Consider the following 18,655-nt stretch of genomic DNA (forward strand, 5'->3'; position numbering starts at 1 on the left):
ATATTTGTCTTGTGAATAATACAAGTGTTTAGCTAGAATATGTTTATTAATATTTGTTATGTTTTCTTTAACATTTTATTATTAAACATTATCTTTTGCTGTATTTTGAGTTATTGTCATTTGGGGGTTAACTGTTAGGATATATATCTGCCAAACTACCGGAAGCAGCTGATAATTATAGCTGTACAAAATGAAATGGTTGGTTTTGAGTGCTTGCAAATATACGTGGGCTTCAGTAGTAAATAGGCAATATCTATTGCTAGTGTTACACCAGGACACATGGCTCTTTGAAACACATTGTCGGCAGCCATCTTGGTGCTCCTAAAATTTTAATACAACGGTTATTGTGAAATCATTTGAATTGTGCAAACTAATTCATCCAAAACCACTAACCACAACTGATGCTGAGTTGGAACCTAAAATCAAAGCTTTTTCATGCCAAACAAAGTACATCAAATATAGGGGAACATTAGGATTTACCGTGCACATGTTGGACACCCAGCTATTCTCTGCTCTGTCTCCCATCCCATGGATAATTACACAAGTCTTTCTTGTCGTCTTGAAATTGGACATTTCAATGCTGGTGACATTGTAGGCGCTGATCACCTGATGCCTTCTGGGATTCTGTTGTGTGTACAGGAGGAAGCGTGTGCCAATCTCTTTAGGTGTCCATGGCAAAGCTGCTTTGGGTCTCTGTAGTGTCTTGGCATATGGATCTTTATCGGAGAAACAGCCTAGTGGGTCATAGCAAACATCACCGCCTGTAGGATATCATTAAACATTGTTATATAAAACCACAATAATTTCAATTCAAATTTTATGTCATGACAGGAGGCTTCATATTTGCTTACAATCCTTTACTGTAAACCTCCCAACAGCAAAACAAATGTTAAAAGTGTAAAGCAGAATCAACCAATCAGAAAACACATAATAATATAGAGCTGTGAGACTCCTCCCACTTCCTCTTTCTTTGCTGCTTGCTGTCCAGGTGAGTATTTTCTAATTACATTGCCTTCAGGTATTTTTCATTTCAGTAAATTTAAGAGTTATTGTATAACGTCACCTTTAAGATTTTGTCTTTGCAATTAATATTGCTTGTTTTTGCTGTTGATTTATTATTTCAATAGTTTCTCCTTTTGCCTCATTCGGTTTTCCATTGGGGATTTGCTTTATATCCTTTTATGATAATGGTCCTTGTGGTATTTCCACATTGTCCGTGCTTCTGTTTGGCCTCCATTTATTCTGGGTGGCTGCGACCATTTTACACTTTCCCTCACTAAATTCGGAGGGCTACACTACTTGTTTTCGGGGAATTCCTCTTCTGTTCCACTTACTCAATCTCTTGGCCCTCGAGAAGCGCAGGCAGTGGTAATAGGTGGAGGTTTGTGAGTTTCCCACCATTTTTTGCTGCCTCACACCCTGTCAATCGACAACATTTTTCGGACATCACCTAAATTTACCTGCTAACAGGGGAAGTACAGTTTATAAAGCTTTATATCCCCGTACTTTGGTTTTTGCCAGTGTGAATGTTATACTAGATATCCATCTTTTCTCTTCCGAACATAAAATAACAATTTGGCCTTGTCCCTCTAGTACCCCATACAGGGTTGTCCCCCTTTTACTCACTTTCTCCTCATTTGAATTCCATTCAATTTGCCTTTTCAAACTCATCTCTGCTAACATTGCGGTTATCTATCATCCCCCTGGTCCCCCTCTCCTCTTCCTTGACCACTTAGCTGCTTTGCTTCCCTACTTCCTCTCCTCTAATATTCCATCCTTAATTCTTGGGGACAATAATATTCCCATTAACTCACCCTTGTCCTCAGTAGCCTCAAAACTACTTTCAATGACCTCCTCCCTTGGACTATCACAGTGGGCTAAGTCCCCCACCCATGTAGCTGGCAATACCCTTGATCTTATTTTCTCTCATGATTGTACAATCTCTAATCTCTGCAACACTCCATTTCCTCTCTCAGATCATTTGCTCTCAATAGCCCCCTACCACTTCATCCTCAACCTAACCCCCCTCAACTTAGAAGAAATCTGAATTATATTGACCTCCAACAGCTATCAGCTAATATTGATTTCCAACTTCTATCAATGCCTACTTTCTCCTGTCCCTCACTGGCTATATCCTCATATAACACTACCCTCACCTCTGCCCTGGACGCTGCAGCCCAAAAGGAGCCCAAAGGAGAACACACATCCAACCATGGCACATTAAATCAACACGCTACCTGCAGAGATGCTCCCATTTTCCTGAATGCTGCAGGAGGAAGTCACGCACCCAGTCTGACTTCCTCCACTACAAATTCAAGTTTCGTTACTACAGCACAGCCCTTGCCAAACAGTCATACTTTTCTTCCATCATTAGCTCATGCACTAGCAATCCAAGGCATCCTTTTAATACCTTTAACTCCCTTCTTTGCCCTGCTGTGGCCACCCCCAAACTAACCTTACAGCTGATAGCTTTGCATGCTACTTTACCGACAAGATTGAACAGCTAAGGAAAGAATTCTCACCGCCTTGCCCCTCTCTTTCTCAACCACACCTGGATCATGCCTTTCCTACCCTTCAGACTTTCTCCCAGGCTACTGAACAAGAAGTGGCTGCGCTTCTCCTTTCCTCTCGCCCCACCACTTGCCCACTTGATCATGTCCCGTCTCACATTATCATGTCTCTCTCCTCTTGTAATGTGCCTTCCTTAACACACATCTTCAACTGTTCTCTCTCTTCTGGTGTTGTCCCAGCTGTCCTTAAACATGCTACTGTAGTACCCATATAAAAAAACATGTGGTGGTACCCACATCAGCCCATCCTTCCATCACACTGCCACTGGTGTTATATTTGATTCTGGCCTCACATTTGAGCCTCACATCCAATCTGTTACCAATCCTGTAGATTCCATCTTGCTTCCAGATGCTACTTAGGAGCTTGTCCATGCTCTAGTAATCTCTTGCATGGATTATTGTAACTCTCTCCTAATAGGTCTTCCCACAAGTTGTATTGCCCCGCTACTAGACTGATTTTCCTCTCCTGTCACTCCTCTCACACCTCTCCTCCCTGTCAGTCCTTACATTGGCTTCCTGTATCCTATAGGAGTCAATTCAAGGTACTAATCCACACCTATAAAGCACTGACCAATTCTAGCCCCTCCTATTCTCTTCACTGATCTGCAGGGGCAGAGCGGAGAGACCGAGAAGCATCAGTTGGCTGTATGGGTGCGAGCAGTGGACAGGAGAAGGTCAAGGGGTCCTTCTCGGTCCCTCCGCTCTGCCCTTGACCTTCTCCTGTCTGCTGCTCGCACCCATACAGCCAACTCACGCTTGTAGGACTTCTTGCAGGTGGCTCCTTTCCTTTGTAATAGCCTGCCTACGACCATCAAGCTCTCCCCTTATCTTCAATCATTTAAAAAGTGCCTCAAAACCCATCTCTTTAGGAGAGCCTATGGCCTCCCAGAGTAATCTCTACCTCACATACCTGTCCCTTGCTCTCTCCTAAAGGGCAGCACTCTATTCTCTCCTCCTGCTCTGCTTCACTCCACCTAGCTTGATTGCTACCTCCTTTCCTGTTGTGTTTTAGACTGTAAACTCGTTGGAGCAGGGCCCTCTTCAACATATTGTTCCTGTAAATTTTTGTAATTGTCTCATTTATTGTTAAATCTCCCTCTTTGATAATATTGTAAAGCGCAATGGAATATGCTGGCGCTTTATAAATAATAATGATAATACTTAGTTCAGTTTTCTTCTTAGTGTGGTTAACCCACTTTTTCAGTATTGCATCTACTATGGCTACTATGGGTGGCCTCCACGTCATATATTTGGTTGAAGATGACTCCCACCTTGCCAGTCTTACATATGCTGTGGTTAACCCCACTTTTGTCTGCATTAATTATTTAACTGCTTGACTCTGCATTGTGTGTGACCCCCAATCATATCTCCATTAATATCATATTGTATCTGGACTCAACTTAATATTATTAACTGCTTTGTGGGTGATCCCCACATCATATTATTAATGTGGGTGATGCCCACATAGATTTGTTTTGGGTGAGCCCCAACTGCTACTGGCTGATTCCCCCCTCCCCCACCCCCTCACCCCCACACACACACTTATATTGAACAATCCCTAGTTTGGTGTATACATTTACTTTGCTCACTTTCATTATGACTGAATAGCTCAGTCACTGCTGTGCTTAAATCCTGGCTTTTCTCTTCTATTGCAGAATCTATTCCCAAAGTCCTGACAGGCCCTGGGGAGAGAGCGCAGCTAAGCGGACAAGGGCACATGTAGGAGTGTGGGGATAGATACAGGGGAGGGAATTAGGAAGTGTGCATGGGAGGGGTTAGGCGTAATGTAAGTTAGTGTAGGGGAGGTCTTACCTCAGTGCCACTTGGGTTACGGGCCAGCAAACAGATTTCTGTCCTCCGGCTCCTGTTTGCCTGGGCCTGCAGATTGACACAGCTTGAGGTGATGGATATTGAGGCGATCCTGTCGTCCCTCAGGGCTGCTGCGCTGGATGGTGGCCGGCAACTGAGGGAGCAATTCCAACGCATTAGTGGAGGTATGGCTGCTGGTGTGGGCACCCCCCGTGGCCTACCCTCCCCTGGAGCACCCCCTGCGGTCTCCCCTGATGCCTCCCATGTGGTCCCTGTCCCTGGGGGCCGCACCAGCGCTGGCAGGCGTTCCCGTCCGCCTGCCAGGCTGTCTCCTGACACCACTCCTCGGGCCCGGTTGAGGAGCAGGAGCCCGGGCCCGAGGCCTCGCCAGAACCGTGTGTCTGGGGCTCCAGACATGCGGCCTACTGCTGGAGGCCGGAATCTGCGGCCTACTGCGGCCACGCGGGTGGCACGGCTTTTAGCCACGAGGCCTGCCTCCTCCGCGCGGCCTGCGCCATCCTCTGCTGCCCGGCTGGCTACTACCAGGCCGGGGATGCGGCCTGCAACGGCCGTGCGGCCTACTACTGTGGCTGCCGCGTGGCCTACTCTTCCTCCCTCATCCTCACCATCCGCCCCGGCCGCCGTTGGAGGATCGCGGGCCGGGGGCGGTGGGCGGCGGATCAAGTCGGCGGATCCAGGTCCCCCCGCGGCCGGCGGGGGGGTAGGGCGGTGAGTGGGCCCTCGCGGTGGTGCTGCCGTTGGGGGTCAGGGGGGGTCCCCTTGCCCATCAGGAGCCTCCTCTGGCAGTGAGGACGGCTCCCAGGGCTCTATCTCTCCTGCCCCCCCTCCTTCCCCTGTTTCGTCCGTTTCTTCTTCCAGGGGGCCTAGCTTAGCCTTGGCTGGGTTCCCTGGTCCCTCTTCTTCCTTCCCAATGTCCCTCTGTCCCCCCCCTCCCTCCTGCTGCTCAGGCTTCTCCCCCTCCTGGGCCTCTCCTTGGTATGGGGGGCGGTGCGGTGCCCCTGGGTGCTCCGACTCCAGCGGTGGCCAGTGTGGGCGCTGCCGCGGTTGATGCTGGTCTCGATGGGGGGGTCCCGGATGTGGCACGGGGTGCGGCTTACATGTGCTGGTCTGGCCCTCTGGGCTTGCACTTGAAGCAGGAAACGAAGGAGAAACTTTGGAAGGGGGAATTTGTGGAGATTTTTTCTCTCCTGCCGCTGGAGGAAGCTCCTCCCGTGGCGGACAAGGACAGTAAGGAGTCGGAAAAGGATAGGGAGAAGTACCGTTTCCGCAAGATTCCCAAGACCTTTGGGAACTGGATTCGGGCGTTCTCTATTTTAGCCAGCGTGGTTGGGGAAAAGTTTCCCCACAAGTGCTCCGCGCTGTTCTGTTATCAGGACACGATCTGGAACGCTTGTCGCACCTATGGGGGGCTGGGTTGGTGGAGATACGACGAACAGTTTCGTCAGCGGCTGGCAGTGCGTCCCTCGCTGTCATAGGACCAGATGGATATCAGCCTCTGGCTTTCCATCATGACTCGGCCAGCCCCTCAGCAAAGCGCCTTTTCGTCCTTTCTTGGGGGGGCCGGTGGGGGTGCGCCTTCCTCCTCATCGGCCTCAGGTCCCAGGTCTGGCTGGTGTTGGAGGTTTAACGACAGTCACTGTAAATGGGGGTCTTCCTGCCGGTTTAAGAACGAGTGCTCCGGCTGCGGCGGAGCCCATTCCGCCTCTCGCTGTTTCAAGCGAGGTAAAGCTGGTGAGAAAGGGGACATGGGGGCTAAGGGCGACGACTCCGGTCCTCGTAAATGCGATGCGCCCGTGGCTCGCCCTTTATAGGAATCGGGCCGCAGCACGGATCCTGGTGGAGGGTTTTGAGCAAGGGTTTTGGATCCCGTTCTCTGAGCGCCCTCCGCTGCTCTCAGTACGCAATCTCAAATCGGTGCAGGCTTTCCCTCAGGTAGTGCGGGAGAAATTGGCTAAGGAGGTCTCATTGGGGCGGATGGCCGGCCCTTTCTCCTCCCCACCGATGGCTAATCTGCGGGTTTCTCCTTTGGGTGTGGTGCCTAAGAAGGATCCCGGGAAGTATCGTTTGATTCACCATTTGTCGTACCCGCGAGGGGGTTCGGTGAATGACGACATTTCCGCTGAGCTTTGTAGGGTCTCCTATGCTTCCTTCGATGCAGCAGTTCGCATGGTTAGGGCGGCGGGCCCGGGGGCGTTGCTGGCTAAGGCGGATGTGGAATCCGCTTTCCGGCTGCTCCCGGTGCATCCGGAGTGCCATCATCTTTTGGGGTGCACCTTTGAGGGTCAATATTTTGTGGACATGTGCCTCCCTGTGGGTTGCTTGCTGTCCTGTTTCTATTTTGAGTGCTTTAGCACTTTTCTGGACTGGGTGGTACGGAGGGAAGCTGGGGTCTCCTCCCTCCTGCACTACCTCGACGATTTCCTGTGTGTGGGTCCAGCGGGATCGCACGTCTGTGCCCTCCTGCTGTGAGTTCTCGGGGAAGTGTTTCAGCGCTTCGGAGTCCCATTGGCTCACGACAAGACGGTGGGTCCGGTCACGTGTCTGAGCTTCCTGGGCATCGAGATTGATTCGATGGCCGGGGAATGTTGGCTGCCGCAGGATAAGGTGGTGGACCTGCGACTGGCGGTGTCCCAGGCCTTGGGGCGGCGCAAGATACAGCTGCGCTGCCTGCAGTCTCTGCTGGGGAAATTCAATTTTGCCTGCCGAATCCTGCCTATGGGGCGCATCTTTAATCGACGCCTGGCGGCAGCAACGTCAGGGGTAGTTCACCCGAGGCATTTTATCCGGCTTACCCAGCCCTTGCGGGCTGACTTAGCCGTTTGGGATTCCTTTTTGGCGTCCTATAATGGGAGGTCCTACTGGCAGGCCCCGGAGGTCTCTAACGCGGACCTCCATTTGTACACCGATGCGGCGGGCTCGGTGGGCTTTGGGGCCATTCTGGGCGCAAAATGGTGCGCTGACTCTTGGTCGGAGGCCTGGCAGGGAACGGGGCTCCTTCGAAACTTGGCGTTTCTGGAACTCTTTCCTATTGTGGTGGCTCTGGAAGTGTGGGGTTCTATGCTGGTGGACAGACGGGTGGTCTTCCATTGTGATAATTTAGGTGTGGTGCAGGCGATCAACCAGCTGTCTGCTGCCTCTCCCCCCGTGGTTCGCTTGCTGCGGTGCCTAGTTCTGCGCTGTCTAGAGCTGAATGTATGTTGTAGGGCGGTGCATATCCCGGGTGTTCGTAATGTGATGGCCGATGCTCTCTCTCGTTCACAGTGGGACGTGTTTCGGGCAGTGGCTCCGCAGGCCGAATTGGTGGGTGTCCCGTGTCCGACGGAGATGTGGTCCTTGGGTCTGGCCGACTGATGGAGCTGGTCCGTGGGTCGGTGGCTACGGCCACGTGGGACCGCTATAACAAGGTCTGGAGGGAATGGGACGGGTGGGAGAGGTCCCAAGGGGGTTTCGGGGACTCCCCCACTCGCCTACAGGGTTTGGTTCTTCTCTTTCGGGATTGGGAGGCTGCAGGGTTGTCTCCCTCGGCCGTTTCGGCGCGCTTAGCGGGACTCAGCATCCTGTTTAAGTTGCGGGGTTGGGACGACGCTACCAAAGCGTTCCTCATACGCCAGGCGCTGAAAGGTTTGCGGAGGGGGCGGGTGCCTGCGCAAGACTCGAGGCGCCCGGTCTCGGGCACACTCCTAACTACCTTGTGTGAGGCGTTGCACAAGGTGTGCCATTCGGATTTTGATGTTCGGCTATTTCGCCTAGCCTTTTCCTTGGCATTTTTTGGCGCTATGCGGATTGGGGAGCTGGTGTGCCCCAGCCGACGGCAAGTGGGGGGGGGTGCTGTTCGGGGACGTTTCATGTACCGCTGACCGGATCTCGTTCAGGATTCGCCGCTCTAAGACTGATGTCTTGGGGAGGGGTAAGTGGGTCCGGTTGGGGTTCGTCCCGGGTTCCGGCATCTGTCCTGTTTGGTCCTTTGGGGAATATTGTGCTCTGCGCCCTTCCCCTGTGTTGCCGCTCCTGGTGCACGGGGATGGTAGTTTCCTTTCCCATTTCCAGTTTATTCGAGTTTTTCGTTTGGGGCTGGAGGCTGTGGGTTTGGATAGCAGGGAGTTTGGGGGCCATTCGTTCCGTATTGGGGCGGCTACCGAGGCCTCTAGGCTTGGCATGCCGGCGCAGGTAGTTCAAAGGATTGGTAGGTGGGACTCGAGACGTTATGTTTCCTATGTTCGTCCGGCCAGTTTATTGACATGATTTCTCTCCGCAGTTTCGTTCCCCCCCAGGATCTGGATCATCGGGCACTCCTATGTTTACTGTACTGGGCAGCGTGCGGCGATACGGCCTGGAGGCGAAAGGTTGGCTTTTACGCGTTCCGAAGCAGAGGTACGATGGCTCGGGGCAAGGGGTATGAGGTGGTCCCGGCTCCTACCCGAGTTAGCGCAGTTGTCCCTTCTCCTGGGGGTTCCGAGTGTCTTGGTGATCCATCTAGGGGGGAACCGATCTGGGCGTGGTGCCCATTTGGGACTTGATCTCATCGGTGAAGCGGGACATAGCCCGCATTATGAATTTGTTCCCCGGGGTGCGCTTGGTGTGGTCGGAAGTCATTGCCCGCAACTACTGGCGTGGCGCCAGGAGCCAGAGTGCAATGGAGCGTTGCAGACGCAAGCTCAACAGGCGGGTTTCTCAGTTTGTTTTGAGGGTTCAGGGGATCCCCGTCCACCACAGGGTTTTTGAGCGGGAGGCGGCTCATTTTTTTCGGGGGGACGGGGTGCACCTAACGGAGGTCGGGCTCGACCTTTTCAATCTTGCCCTTCAGGAAGCTGTGGAACAGGCCATGGGAGGTTTTGGTGGGGTTCCCCGCTGATTTAGGGGTAAAGCAGCGGGTCTGGTGGCTGGGGTATGTCCTTGCCAATCAAGTTTGAAGGGTTATGTCTAAGGATGGACTAAGTTTTTATGTTTTTCAGGTCTCAACCTCCCCTGCTTAAAAGGTTAAACATTAGGTTGCCTGAGGTATCGTGCCCATCGAGCGTGGATAAGGTCGGCTGATGGCGGGCAGTGGAAGGATTTTTATGATGAGGGGGGAGGTGAGAGGAAGTGGTGATTAGGAACCACTGGATGTTTATTGGCAAGGACGGTTGGGTCGCTGCATAGCACGTTGTTGTTGTTATTATATGTATATATGTTAATTTATGATTATTTATTTATTTCTAACAGAAAGAAGAGTTTAATAAAGTTATGGATGTGTTATGCAGTCATTTATTTATGTTTTAATAAATGCTGTGGCCTGTTCATCCATACTAAGTTGTCTGTCGTTACTGGGGGGTTTTATTGGGGTTATCTATGTTATGTGGTATCGTAATTCCCCACTACGTACATACATGTCTTCCAAGAGCAACCCATCCTTGCAAGCGCTCTCTTGGCGTTATATTTGATTCTGACATTTGAGCCTTACATCCAGTCGGTTACCAAATCCTGTAGATTCTACCTTAAAAACATAGCCCGTATCCGTCCCAAAGCTAAGTAATTTAAGTAAAGGTGCTTTACACGCTGCTTTTATACCAAATATCAGGGTTTCCTTGACGGGGCTCTATGCATTTCGTCGATCAGACTTCCTCAGGAGCGTCTATCTTCTTTCCCGGTCTTTCGTCTTTTTAATTTGCCGGTCCGTGCATCTTGTCTGGTGACCAGGCGTGAATGATGCCGGGCGCAACGCCGTACGTCATGACACGCGGGTGGCCGTTTCGCGCATGCGCGACCATCCACGCTGGAACGCAGAACTAACTTTATTGACAATATATACAGGGACATGCCTCCTTATGACCTCTTTAGGATTTAGATTCTCTAGAGGGCCTTGCTTCTACTCACAATCTACAGATCGTGGACGAGTATCGTACTGGATATTCTGATGACAAGCTTCCTTTTAATGAGCATGACAATACTTCTTCACAATAAATCAAGGAGAAATCAATGAAGCCTTCCCAGGTTTTTACTTTCTCACTATCAATTCTGAAGAGGATCAATACTCTGACTTGGATTTCCAAGGTCAACCTTTGTTTGACCCTAGACTAATCAGGCACCCTCACTCGGCTGCATGTACACCACCCGGACAAATTGCACAATTCTGCAGGTTATGGCTATGCAAACCACTTGAAAAGAGATTAGAAATTAGCTGAGTACCCCTTACCCACTATTTCTGACAAGGTTGCAATCTCACCAGAGTTTGACCCCATTTTGGTCACGTTTTTAAGCAAAACAGTTAATGATCCTCGTTAGGGCCTTGAGCAGGGCTTAATAGCCGGCCATGATACATTACTTGAGACATGCGCACGGGTTGTGCCGGGTGTGCCTGGGCACACCCTAATCCCTGCAGCCCGTGCATGGATCGAGGCCAGCAGGGAAGATCACAGGATCTCCCCTGTCGGTCCATGCAGAGCCGGCGCTATCCGAGCGCTGGCCCTGCTGTGTGCCTCCATGGGCCGGTGGGGAGATCAAAGATCTCCCTCGCCGGCCCGCAGGCAGTAGAGGACCTTGGGAGCTCTAGCCAGCAGCTCTGCTGGGTTCCTCTCGTGAGATTGTAACATTGCCATGGCAACGCTCAGATCTTGCGAGAGTGAACTCTAGCCCTGCAGGCTAGACTTCAATCACCACTAGGACCACCAGGGATGGCAGCAAGGATCCCCCTCCCTAAAAAGGGAGGTGGGATATTTCCTAATCTGTCCCCCCCCCACCTTCACACACAATCACTCCAAACAAGCACACAGCACCCTCACACACACAGCACCCTCACACACACAGCACACTAACAGCACCCTCACACACAGCACCCTAACAGCACCCTCTCTCTTACACACACACACAGCACACTAGCAGCACCCTCACACACAGCAGACTAACAGCACCCTCACACACACACAGCACCCTCACACACACAAAGCACCCTCACACACAGCACCCTCAGACACACACACACTGCACCCTCACACACACACACAGCACCATCACACACACACACACACAGCACCCTCACCGACACACACAGCACCCTCCCAGCACACTACCAGCACTCTCTCTCACACACAGCACCCTCACACACACAGCACTAACAGCACCCTCACACACACAGCACCCTCATGCACACACACATCATCCTCACACACACACATCGCACTATCACACACACACACACACAGCACCCATTACACACACACATCACCCTCACACACACACTGCACCCTCACACACACACAGCACCATCGCACACACACACACACACACACAGCACCCTCACCCACACACACAGCATCCTCCCAGCACACTACCAGCACTCTCTCTCACACACAGCACCCTCATGCACACACACATCACACTACCAGCACTATCACACACACACACACACACACACAGCACCCTCATGTACACACACATCATCCTCACACACACACACACAGCACCCTCACCCACACGCACAGCATCCTCCCAGCACACTACCAGCACTCTCTCTCACACACAGCACCCTCATGCACACACACATCATCCTCACACACACACATCACACTACCAGCACTATCACACACACACACACACACACACAGCACCCTCACACACACAGCACCCTTACACACACACAACACTCTCACACACACAGCACACAAACAGCAGTGTGTGTATGTATGTTTTAGTGTTTGTGTGTATATATATAATATATATATATATATATATATGTGTATATATATATATGTGTATATATATATGTGTATATATATGTGTGTATATATATGTGTGTGTATATATGTGTATATATATGTGTATATATATGTGTGTATATATATGTGTATATATGTGTGTATGTGTGTGTATGTGTGTGTGTGTGTGTGTGTGTGTGTCCGTCCGTCCTCTTATGCAAATATTTATCATTGCAGATACAGCTTTGCCAGGCAATTCATATGGTTCAGGATACATTTACAACTTTGCATCGCTTTACAGAACACCACACTTTGATAAATCTATTTAATACGTCTCTCCTGTTATTTTTGCAAGAAAGGTGACTTTGAGAATTTAGCAAGATTATAATCTATAGTTTTTGTGTGATGTTCCCTTAATGTGCATTTCGTATGAATTGAGGTATAAACTGAGGTGTTTAGAGCAGCACTGTTCTAGGTGTGTCCCAATTCTTGTTTTCGATATGATTGTCAGTCATCGTTGCCACACTGTCGATAGACCTGTGATGGCAAACTCCTACATCCCCAGGTCAATCCTTTCCCCATGTTTATGCTAATATAACTAGGGGCATTTTACCTATTCATATCTATTCAACAATACTGTCTGCATGGGCTGTCCTGGCCTGCCATTGGGGCCCGTGCTTCTTTGGTTTGGCACTTTTTGTCCCTGGTTTTCCCATCCTGGGCTGCTTTGAAATGAAAGAAGGGAAGAAGTAGGAATCTCTGCTCCTTCTCCACCACAGACGGGATCCTATATTTACTTCTCAGCTGCTACCAGGACAGGAGAAAGCTGGGTCATTTCTCGGGGTGCCAATACTGCGGATCACGGCTCTCTCTCAATATCTGTTACATATTGTATTTGTTACAGTGTATCTGTGTATTAGCATTCTACAACATGAAGCCAAACAGATCAGCTCTGTTAGAACAAATGTTTAATATCAGTTGGCTGCTGGCTGCTATCACAGCTTGTGCCATCCCAGGAATTAATTCTATTGTCAATGCAATCAGCTTGCAAGTTTCCCAAATTTTATTATTCTTCACTCTGACAGAATCCCTTTTCTTTTAGCTGATACATTTCCCCACAAAAGGAAGTGTTTATAAGGACAATCAGCCACCCAGCCTGACACCAACTGTTTATTGTAGGAGGAAGTCTAGACACAGATAAGATAGACACTAAGAGACCTGATACAGTGTATGCAGAGGGGACAAAAACGAGCGTATTCTTTAAACTGGGAAATTATAAAAAAAAATAACAAAGGACAAACTATCACAACTGGGAAAGTACCAAATTGTCTATTGTTACCTAAAATGTTAAAATCCATCATTAAAACAAAAGCACACTGTTGATTTGCATTTCCTTACTGTAGAATATAATAACTCATTCATAGGAATATTTTTTGAGACTGACAGAGATAGAAAAAAACATCTATTTTGATGTAAAACATTCTGATGGATTCTAAGTGAGGGAATACACTGTATATTCTGATAAAACAATTACTCAATATCTGGGTGAATGTGGCTATATAGTCCATAAAAAACTACATCTCCCATCATCCTATAATAAATTAGCCAAACACGACTAGCTAGAGCTACATTTGAGAATTTTGCATAAACTTTGTAATTCAGCTTTCGTATGCACTAGAATTCAGATTTAGTGAATAAACCTTTTCCTGTTAATGCTTGTATGATGGTTTTCAAGATGTCAGAGACATGACTTATCATACGCCCTAACTGCATTCACTTAGTTATTTAGTGGTTATGGTGACAGTAAGGATCCTAAGAGGATTTGCCTGTTTACTAACCAGCGGATAAATACATTCACAGCTTTTTATTTCCGTATAAAATAGACTTACCCAGGACAGCTCCAGACAGTCCGTATAAAATGAGCAGCGACAGCAGTATTCTGGGAAGGGGAGTACCAGACGAGAAATGTTTCATACTGATTTATCTTCTAGAAGGATAAATTCCGTGTTAGAATAACGCATTAATGGCTTCTCACTATCATCTCTCTGTATAACGTCTTAATTACAATGTAATTAAAGCTCCGTCATCGTGATATCTTTAACCCCCTTAAGGACACATGACATGTGTGACATGTCATGATTCCCTTTTATTCCAGAAGTTTGGTCCTTAAGGGGTTAAAGAACGAGACAGAACCCAGGTCTTTCCATTAGCATTCTATTCAGGAATAATCCCAAACTCCATCAGTAAACTACCTGCAGCTCCAGAATATCCCACACAAAGTATGTATTACTAATATATGCAGAGTTAGAGGGACACAAATGGTTCCAATGACAAGTCACACATTGAAATATTCTGTAGCCCAGGCTTGCTTTAAAATATCTAATATCCAGGCAGGTAAAGTGAGTAGAATCCCCACAATGCTCTGGTTTTGGGTTACATTGTGGCAGTTCACATTCAGTAATTCTAAATTTCTCTCCAGTATTGAAATTATTAATTACCATGTAATTCAAAACACAGCAAGCACAGGCTACATCCCCTACCCTTGTCAATTTCCAGAAATATAGAACAGAAAAGAAACGTATTGGCAAAAATTGAAGACGACCAATGAACAATCATATTGAAATAGTTCATTACTAATGATAATTCTATGTGATCTGAAGAGGACATGTAGTAGGTATATGAAATGTTACTGCAGTGATAACATTCTATCCATGTGCTACATCACTGATGGTAGACCTTCATCGTCCTGTGCATCATGGGAAATTACATCCACAAATATAAATTGTGCTAAAACTAGCAATCACTGTCCTGTGGTAACTATAGCGAATTATTCTGTAAACCCAGGAAGGAAGCACTTAGTGTCCTTGAGACTTTAGGATATTTACAGTAACCTAGGGAAGAAGACCAATCATTATCAAACTTCAACTCTCATAATGATTTGCCCACCATAACTCTGGGAGATGTAAAGATCTCAATTTATGACCACCCTAGAAATACCAACATGTGTTACCATATGGTTACACAAATCTTGTCACATTCAGAGTAAACTTAGCAGTAACTTACCAGTTAGATGATTCTCAGTTTATCAAAGGAAACCCAGCTTCTTAGAGTAACGAGTCTGTCTTTTATATAATTGTCTGTAAGAAGAAAATAGCTTCAGAAAGATTAGATGTCTTCAGGGCTGTCATCGAGCAGACTCGAAGGAACTTGTAAGCAAACAGCACGTGACGCACCCGTTTTCACATCAGGCTAGTTCATTCTTATTGTGAAATACACAGTCTATTGTTACCAGAAAGGAAGAAACAAGGAGATAACGGAAATTATGGGATGTGACAACTTTGCAACCTCAGAGCTGTGGGAGAGTGTTATGAATCAATTATCATAAAAACAAGGAGTACTTCCAATATAACTTCGAAAGAGGTTTTATTATCTCTTATAGAATCGGTTGAAAACAAATAGTCTCTTTCTTCCTGAATTGCATTAAGGAAAAAAGAAAGCTGGATGCAATTAACTCGTTTGCATAAAAAAATATTTTCAATAATAAAGTCCTCTTATATATTAATCGGTTTCTAGGATCAATTAATCTTCAGAGAAAAATGAATGGCAGTTGGAATTGATTTTCCTTACCTGATGTTTGTAGTAATAATTGTACTTAATTAGTAAATAGCAGCAATGGTTAAACTTATATGCTGGTTATAACAATATGTATATCATTGTTTAGTGAAATCTCCTTAATTGCAGGTTAAAGTAATCCTTATACTTGACAGGTGAAATCTCCTTAATTGCAGTTTGTAGTAATATTTATACTTGACAGGTGAAATCTCCTTAACTGCAGTTTGTAGTAATATTTATACTTGACAGGTGAAATCTCCTTAACTGCAGTTTGTAGTAATATTTATACTTGATAGGTGAAATCTCCTTAACTGCAGTTTGTAGTAAGTAGTAAGTTGATACTTATAGTTTTTCCCAGGGAGTCCTGTACGTGTAGCAAGGATGGTAAAGATCTACAATTGGTTGTTTGCTTTGTAAGTAGCTACAGGAATCCTTGTAGTTTACAGCAACAATGAAGAACGAAAGTTCGTGGTTGCAGCAGCGATACAGTAAGACTCAGCGTGGAGACAGAGGTAGGTTCAAAATAACTCAGCAATTAAAGTTTGGCGCGGCTTGCCTATAAGGCAATGGAATAGAGCGTCATCATGAGGGGAGGAGCTTACTTCTGAACGTGGAGCAAATTCACGGTAATTGCATGAAAGAGGTATTTTTTAATTAAACAACTTCATATTTTATTTCATTTCACTTTGCAGGTTTTAACACGTTAGGTGCACTGTGCAGGTTAGTTTATAGTTAGTTATACTGGGTGGGTTTATATTATTAAAGGGACACTCCAGGCTCCCACACACGTTAGATGCTCTGTGTAGGTTACAGTTAATTATACTGGGTGGGTTTATATTATTAAAGGGACACTCCAGGCTCCCACACACGTTAGATGCTCTGTGTAGGTTACAGTTAGTTATACTGGGTGGGTTTATATTATTAAAGGGACACTCCAGGCTCCCACACACGTTAGATGCACTGTGTAGGTTAGGTTACAGTTAGTTATACTGGGTGGGTTTATATTTTTAAAGGGACACTCCAGGCTCCCACACACGTTAGATGCACTGTGTAGGTTAGGTTACAGTAAGTTATACTGGGTGGGTTTATATTATTAAAGGGACACTCCAGGCTCTCACACACGTTAGATGCACTGTGTAGGTTAGATTACAGTTAGCTATACTGGGTGGGTTTATATTATTAAAGGGACACTCCAGGCTCCCACACACATTCGGTGCACTGTGTAGGTTAGGTTACAGTTAGTTATACTGGCTGGGTTTATATTATTAAAGGGACACTCCAGGCTCCCACACACGTTAGATGCACTGTGTAGGTTAGGTTACAGTTAGTTATACTGGGTGGGTTTATATTATTAAAGGGACACTCCAGGCTCCCAGCACACGTTAGGTGCACTGTGTAGGTTAGATTACAGTTAGTTATACTGGGTGGGTTTATATTATTAAAGGGACACTCCAGGCTCCCACACACATTCGGTGCACTGTGTAGGTTAGGTTACAGTTAGTTATACTGGGTGGGTTTATATTATTAAAGGGACACTCCAGGCTCCCACACACATGTGCACTGTGTAGGTTAGGTTACAGTTAGTTATACTGGGTGGGTTTATATTATTAAAGAGACACTCCAGGTTCCCACACACGTTAGATGCACTGTGTAGGTTAGGTTACAGTTAGTTATACTGGGTGGGTTTATATTATTAAAGGGACACTCCAGGCTCCCAGCACACGTTAGGTGCACTGTGTAGGTTAGATTACAGTTAGTTATACTGGGTGGGTTTATATTATTAAAGGGACACTCCAGGCTCCCACACACATTAGGTGCACTGTGTAGGTTAGGTTACAGTTAGTTATACTGGGTGGGTTTATATTATTAAAGGGACACTCCAGGCTCCCACACACATGTGCACTGTGTAGGTTAGGTTACAGTTAGTTATACTGGGTGGGTTTATATTATTAAAGAGACTCTCCAGGCTCCCACACACGTTAGATGCTCTGTGTAGGTTAGGTTACAGTTAGTTATACTGGGTGGGTTTATATTATTAAAGGGACACTCTAGGCTCCCACACCCGTTAGGTGCACTGTGTAGGTTAGGTTACAGTTAGTTATACAGGGTGGGTTTATATTATTAAAGGGACACTCCAGGCTACCACACACATTAGGTGCACTGTGTAGGTTAGGTAACAGTTAGTTATACTGGGTGGGTTTATATTATCAAAGGGACACTCCAGGCTCCCACACATGTTAGATGCACTGTGTAGGTTAGGTTACAGTAAGTTATACTGGGTGGGTTTATATTATTAAAGGGACACTCCAGGTTCCCACACACATTAGGTGCACGGTGTAGGTTAGGTTACAGTTAGTTATACTGGGTGGGTTTATATTATTAAAGGGACACTCCAGGCTCCCACACACGTTAGGTGCACTGTGTAGGTTAGGTTACAGTTAGTTATACTGGGTGGGTTTATATTATTAAAGGGACTCTCCAGGCTCCCACACACATTAGGTGCACTGTGTAGGTTAGGTTACAGTTAGTTATACTGGGTGGGTTTATATTATTAAAGGGACTCTCCAGGCTCCCACACACATTAGGTGCACTGTGTAGGTTAGGTTACAGTTAGTTATACTGGGTGGGTTTATATTATTAAAGAGACACTCCAGGCTCCCACCCCCGTTAGATGCACGGTGTAGGTTAGGTTACAGTTAGTTATACTGGGTGTGTTTATATTATTAAAGGGACACTCCAGGCTCCCACACACGTCAGATGCCCTGTGTAGGTTAGGTTACAGTTAGTTATACTGGGTGGGTTTATATTATTAAAGGGACACTCCAGGCTCCCACACACGTTAGATGCACTGTGTAGGTTAGGTTACAGTTAGTTATACTGGGTGGGTTTATATTATTAAAGGGACTCTCCAGGCTCCCACACACGTTAGATGCACTGTGTAGGTTAGGTTACAGTTAGTTATACTGGGTGGGT

General features: G+C 47.0%; 1 protein-coding gene across 1 annotated transcript in view; it reads right to left on the reverse strand.

Annotated features, from left to right (window-relative positions):
• Nucleotides 1-15,327, reverse strand: part of LOC134574950 (pancreatic lipase-related protein 2-like) — a 37,738-nt gene extending 22,411 nt beyond the window's left edge. Inside the window, exons 1-3 of the mRNA XM_063434055.1 lie at nucleotides 15,134-15,327; nucleotides 13,960-14,057; nucleotides 481-761 (exon numbers count right to left, since the gene is read on the reverse strand). Coding sequence (XP_063290125.1) covers nucleotides 481-761; nucleotides 13,960-14,044 — 366 coding nt within the window. The 5' untranslated portion in view covers nucleotides 14,045-14,057; nucleotides 15,134-15,327. The remainder of the gene's footprint in view (nucleotides 1-480; nucleotides 762-13,959; nucleotides 14,058-15,133) is intronic.
• Between the last annotated feature and the right edge of the window lie 3,328 nt (nucleotides 15,328-18,655).

Source organism: Pelobates fuscus, chromosome 10, assembly GCF_036172605.1.
Source record: "Pelobates fuscus isolate aPelFus1 chromosome 10, aPelFus1.pri, whole genome shotgun sequence".
Classification (NCBI taxonomy): domain Eukaryota; kingdom Metazoa; phylum Chordata; class Amphibia; order Anura; family Pelobatidae; genus Pelobates; species Pelobates fuscus.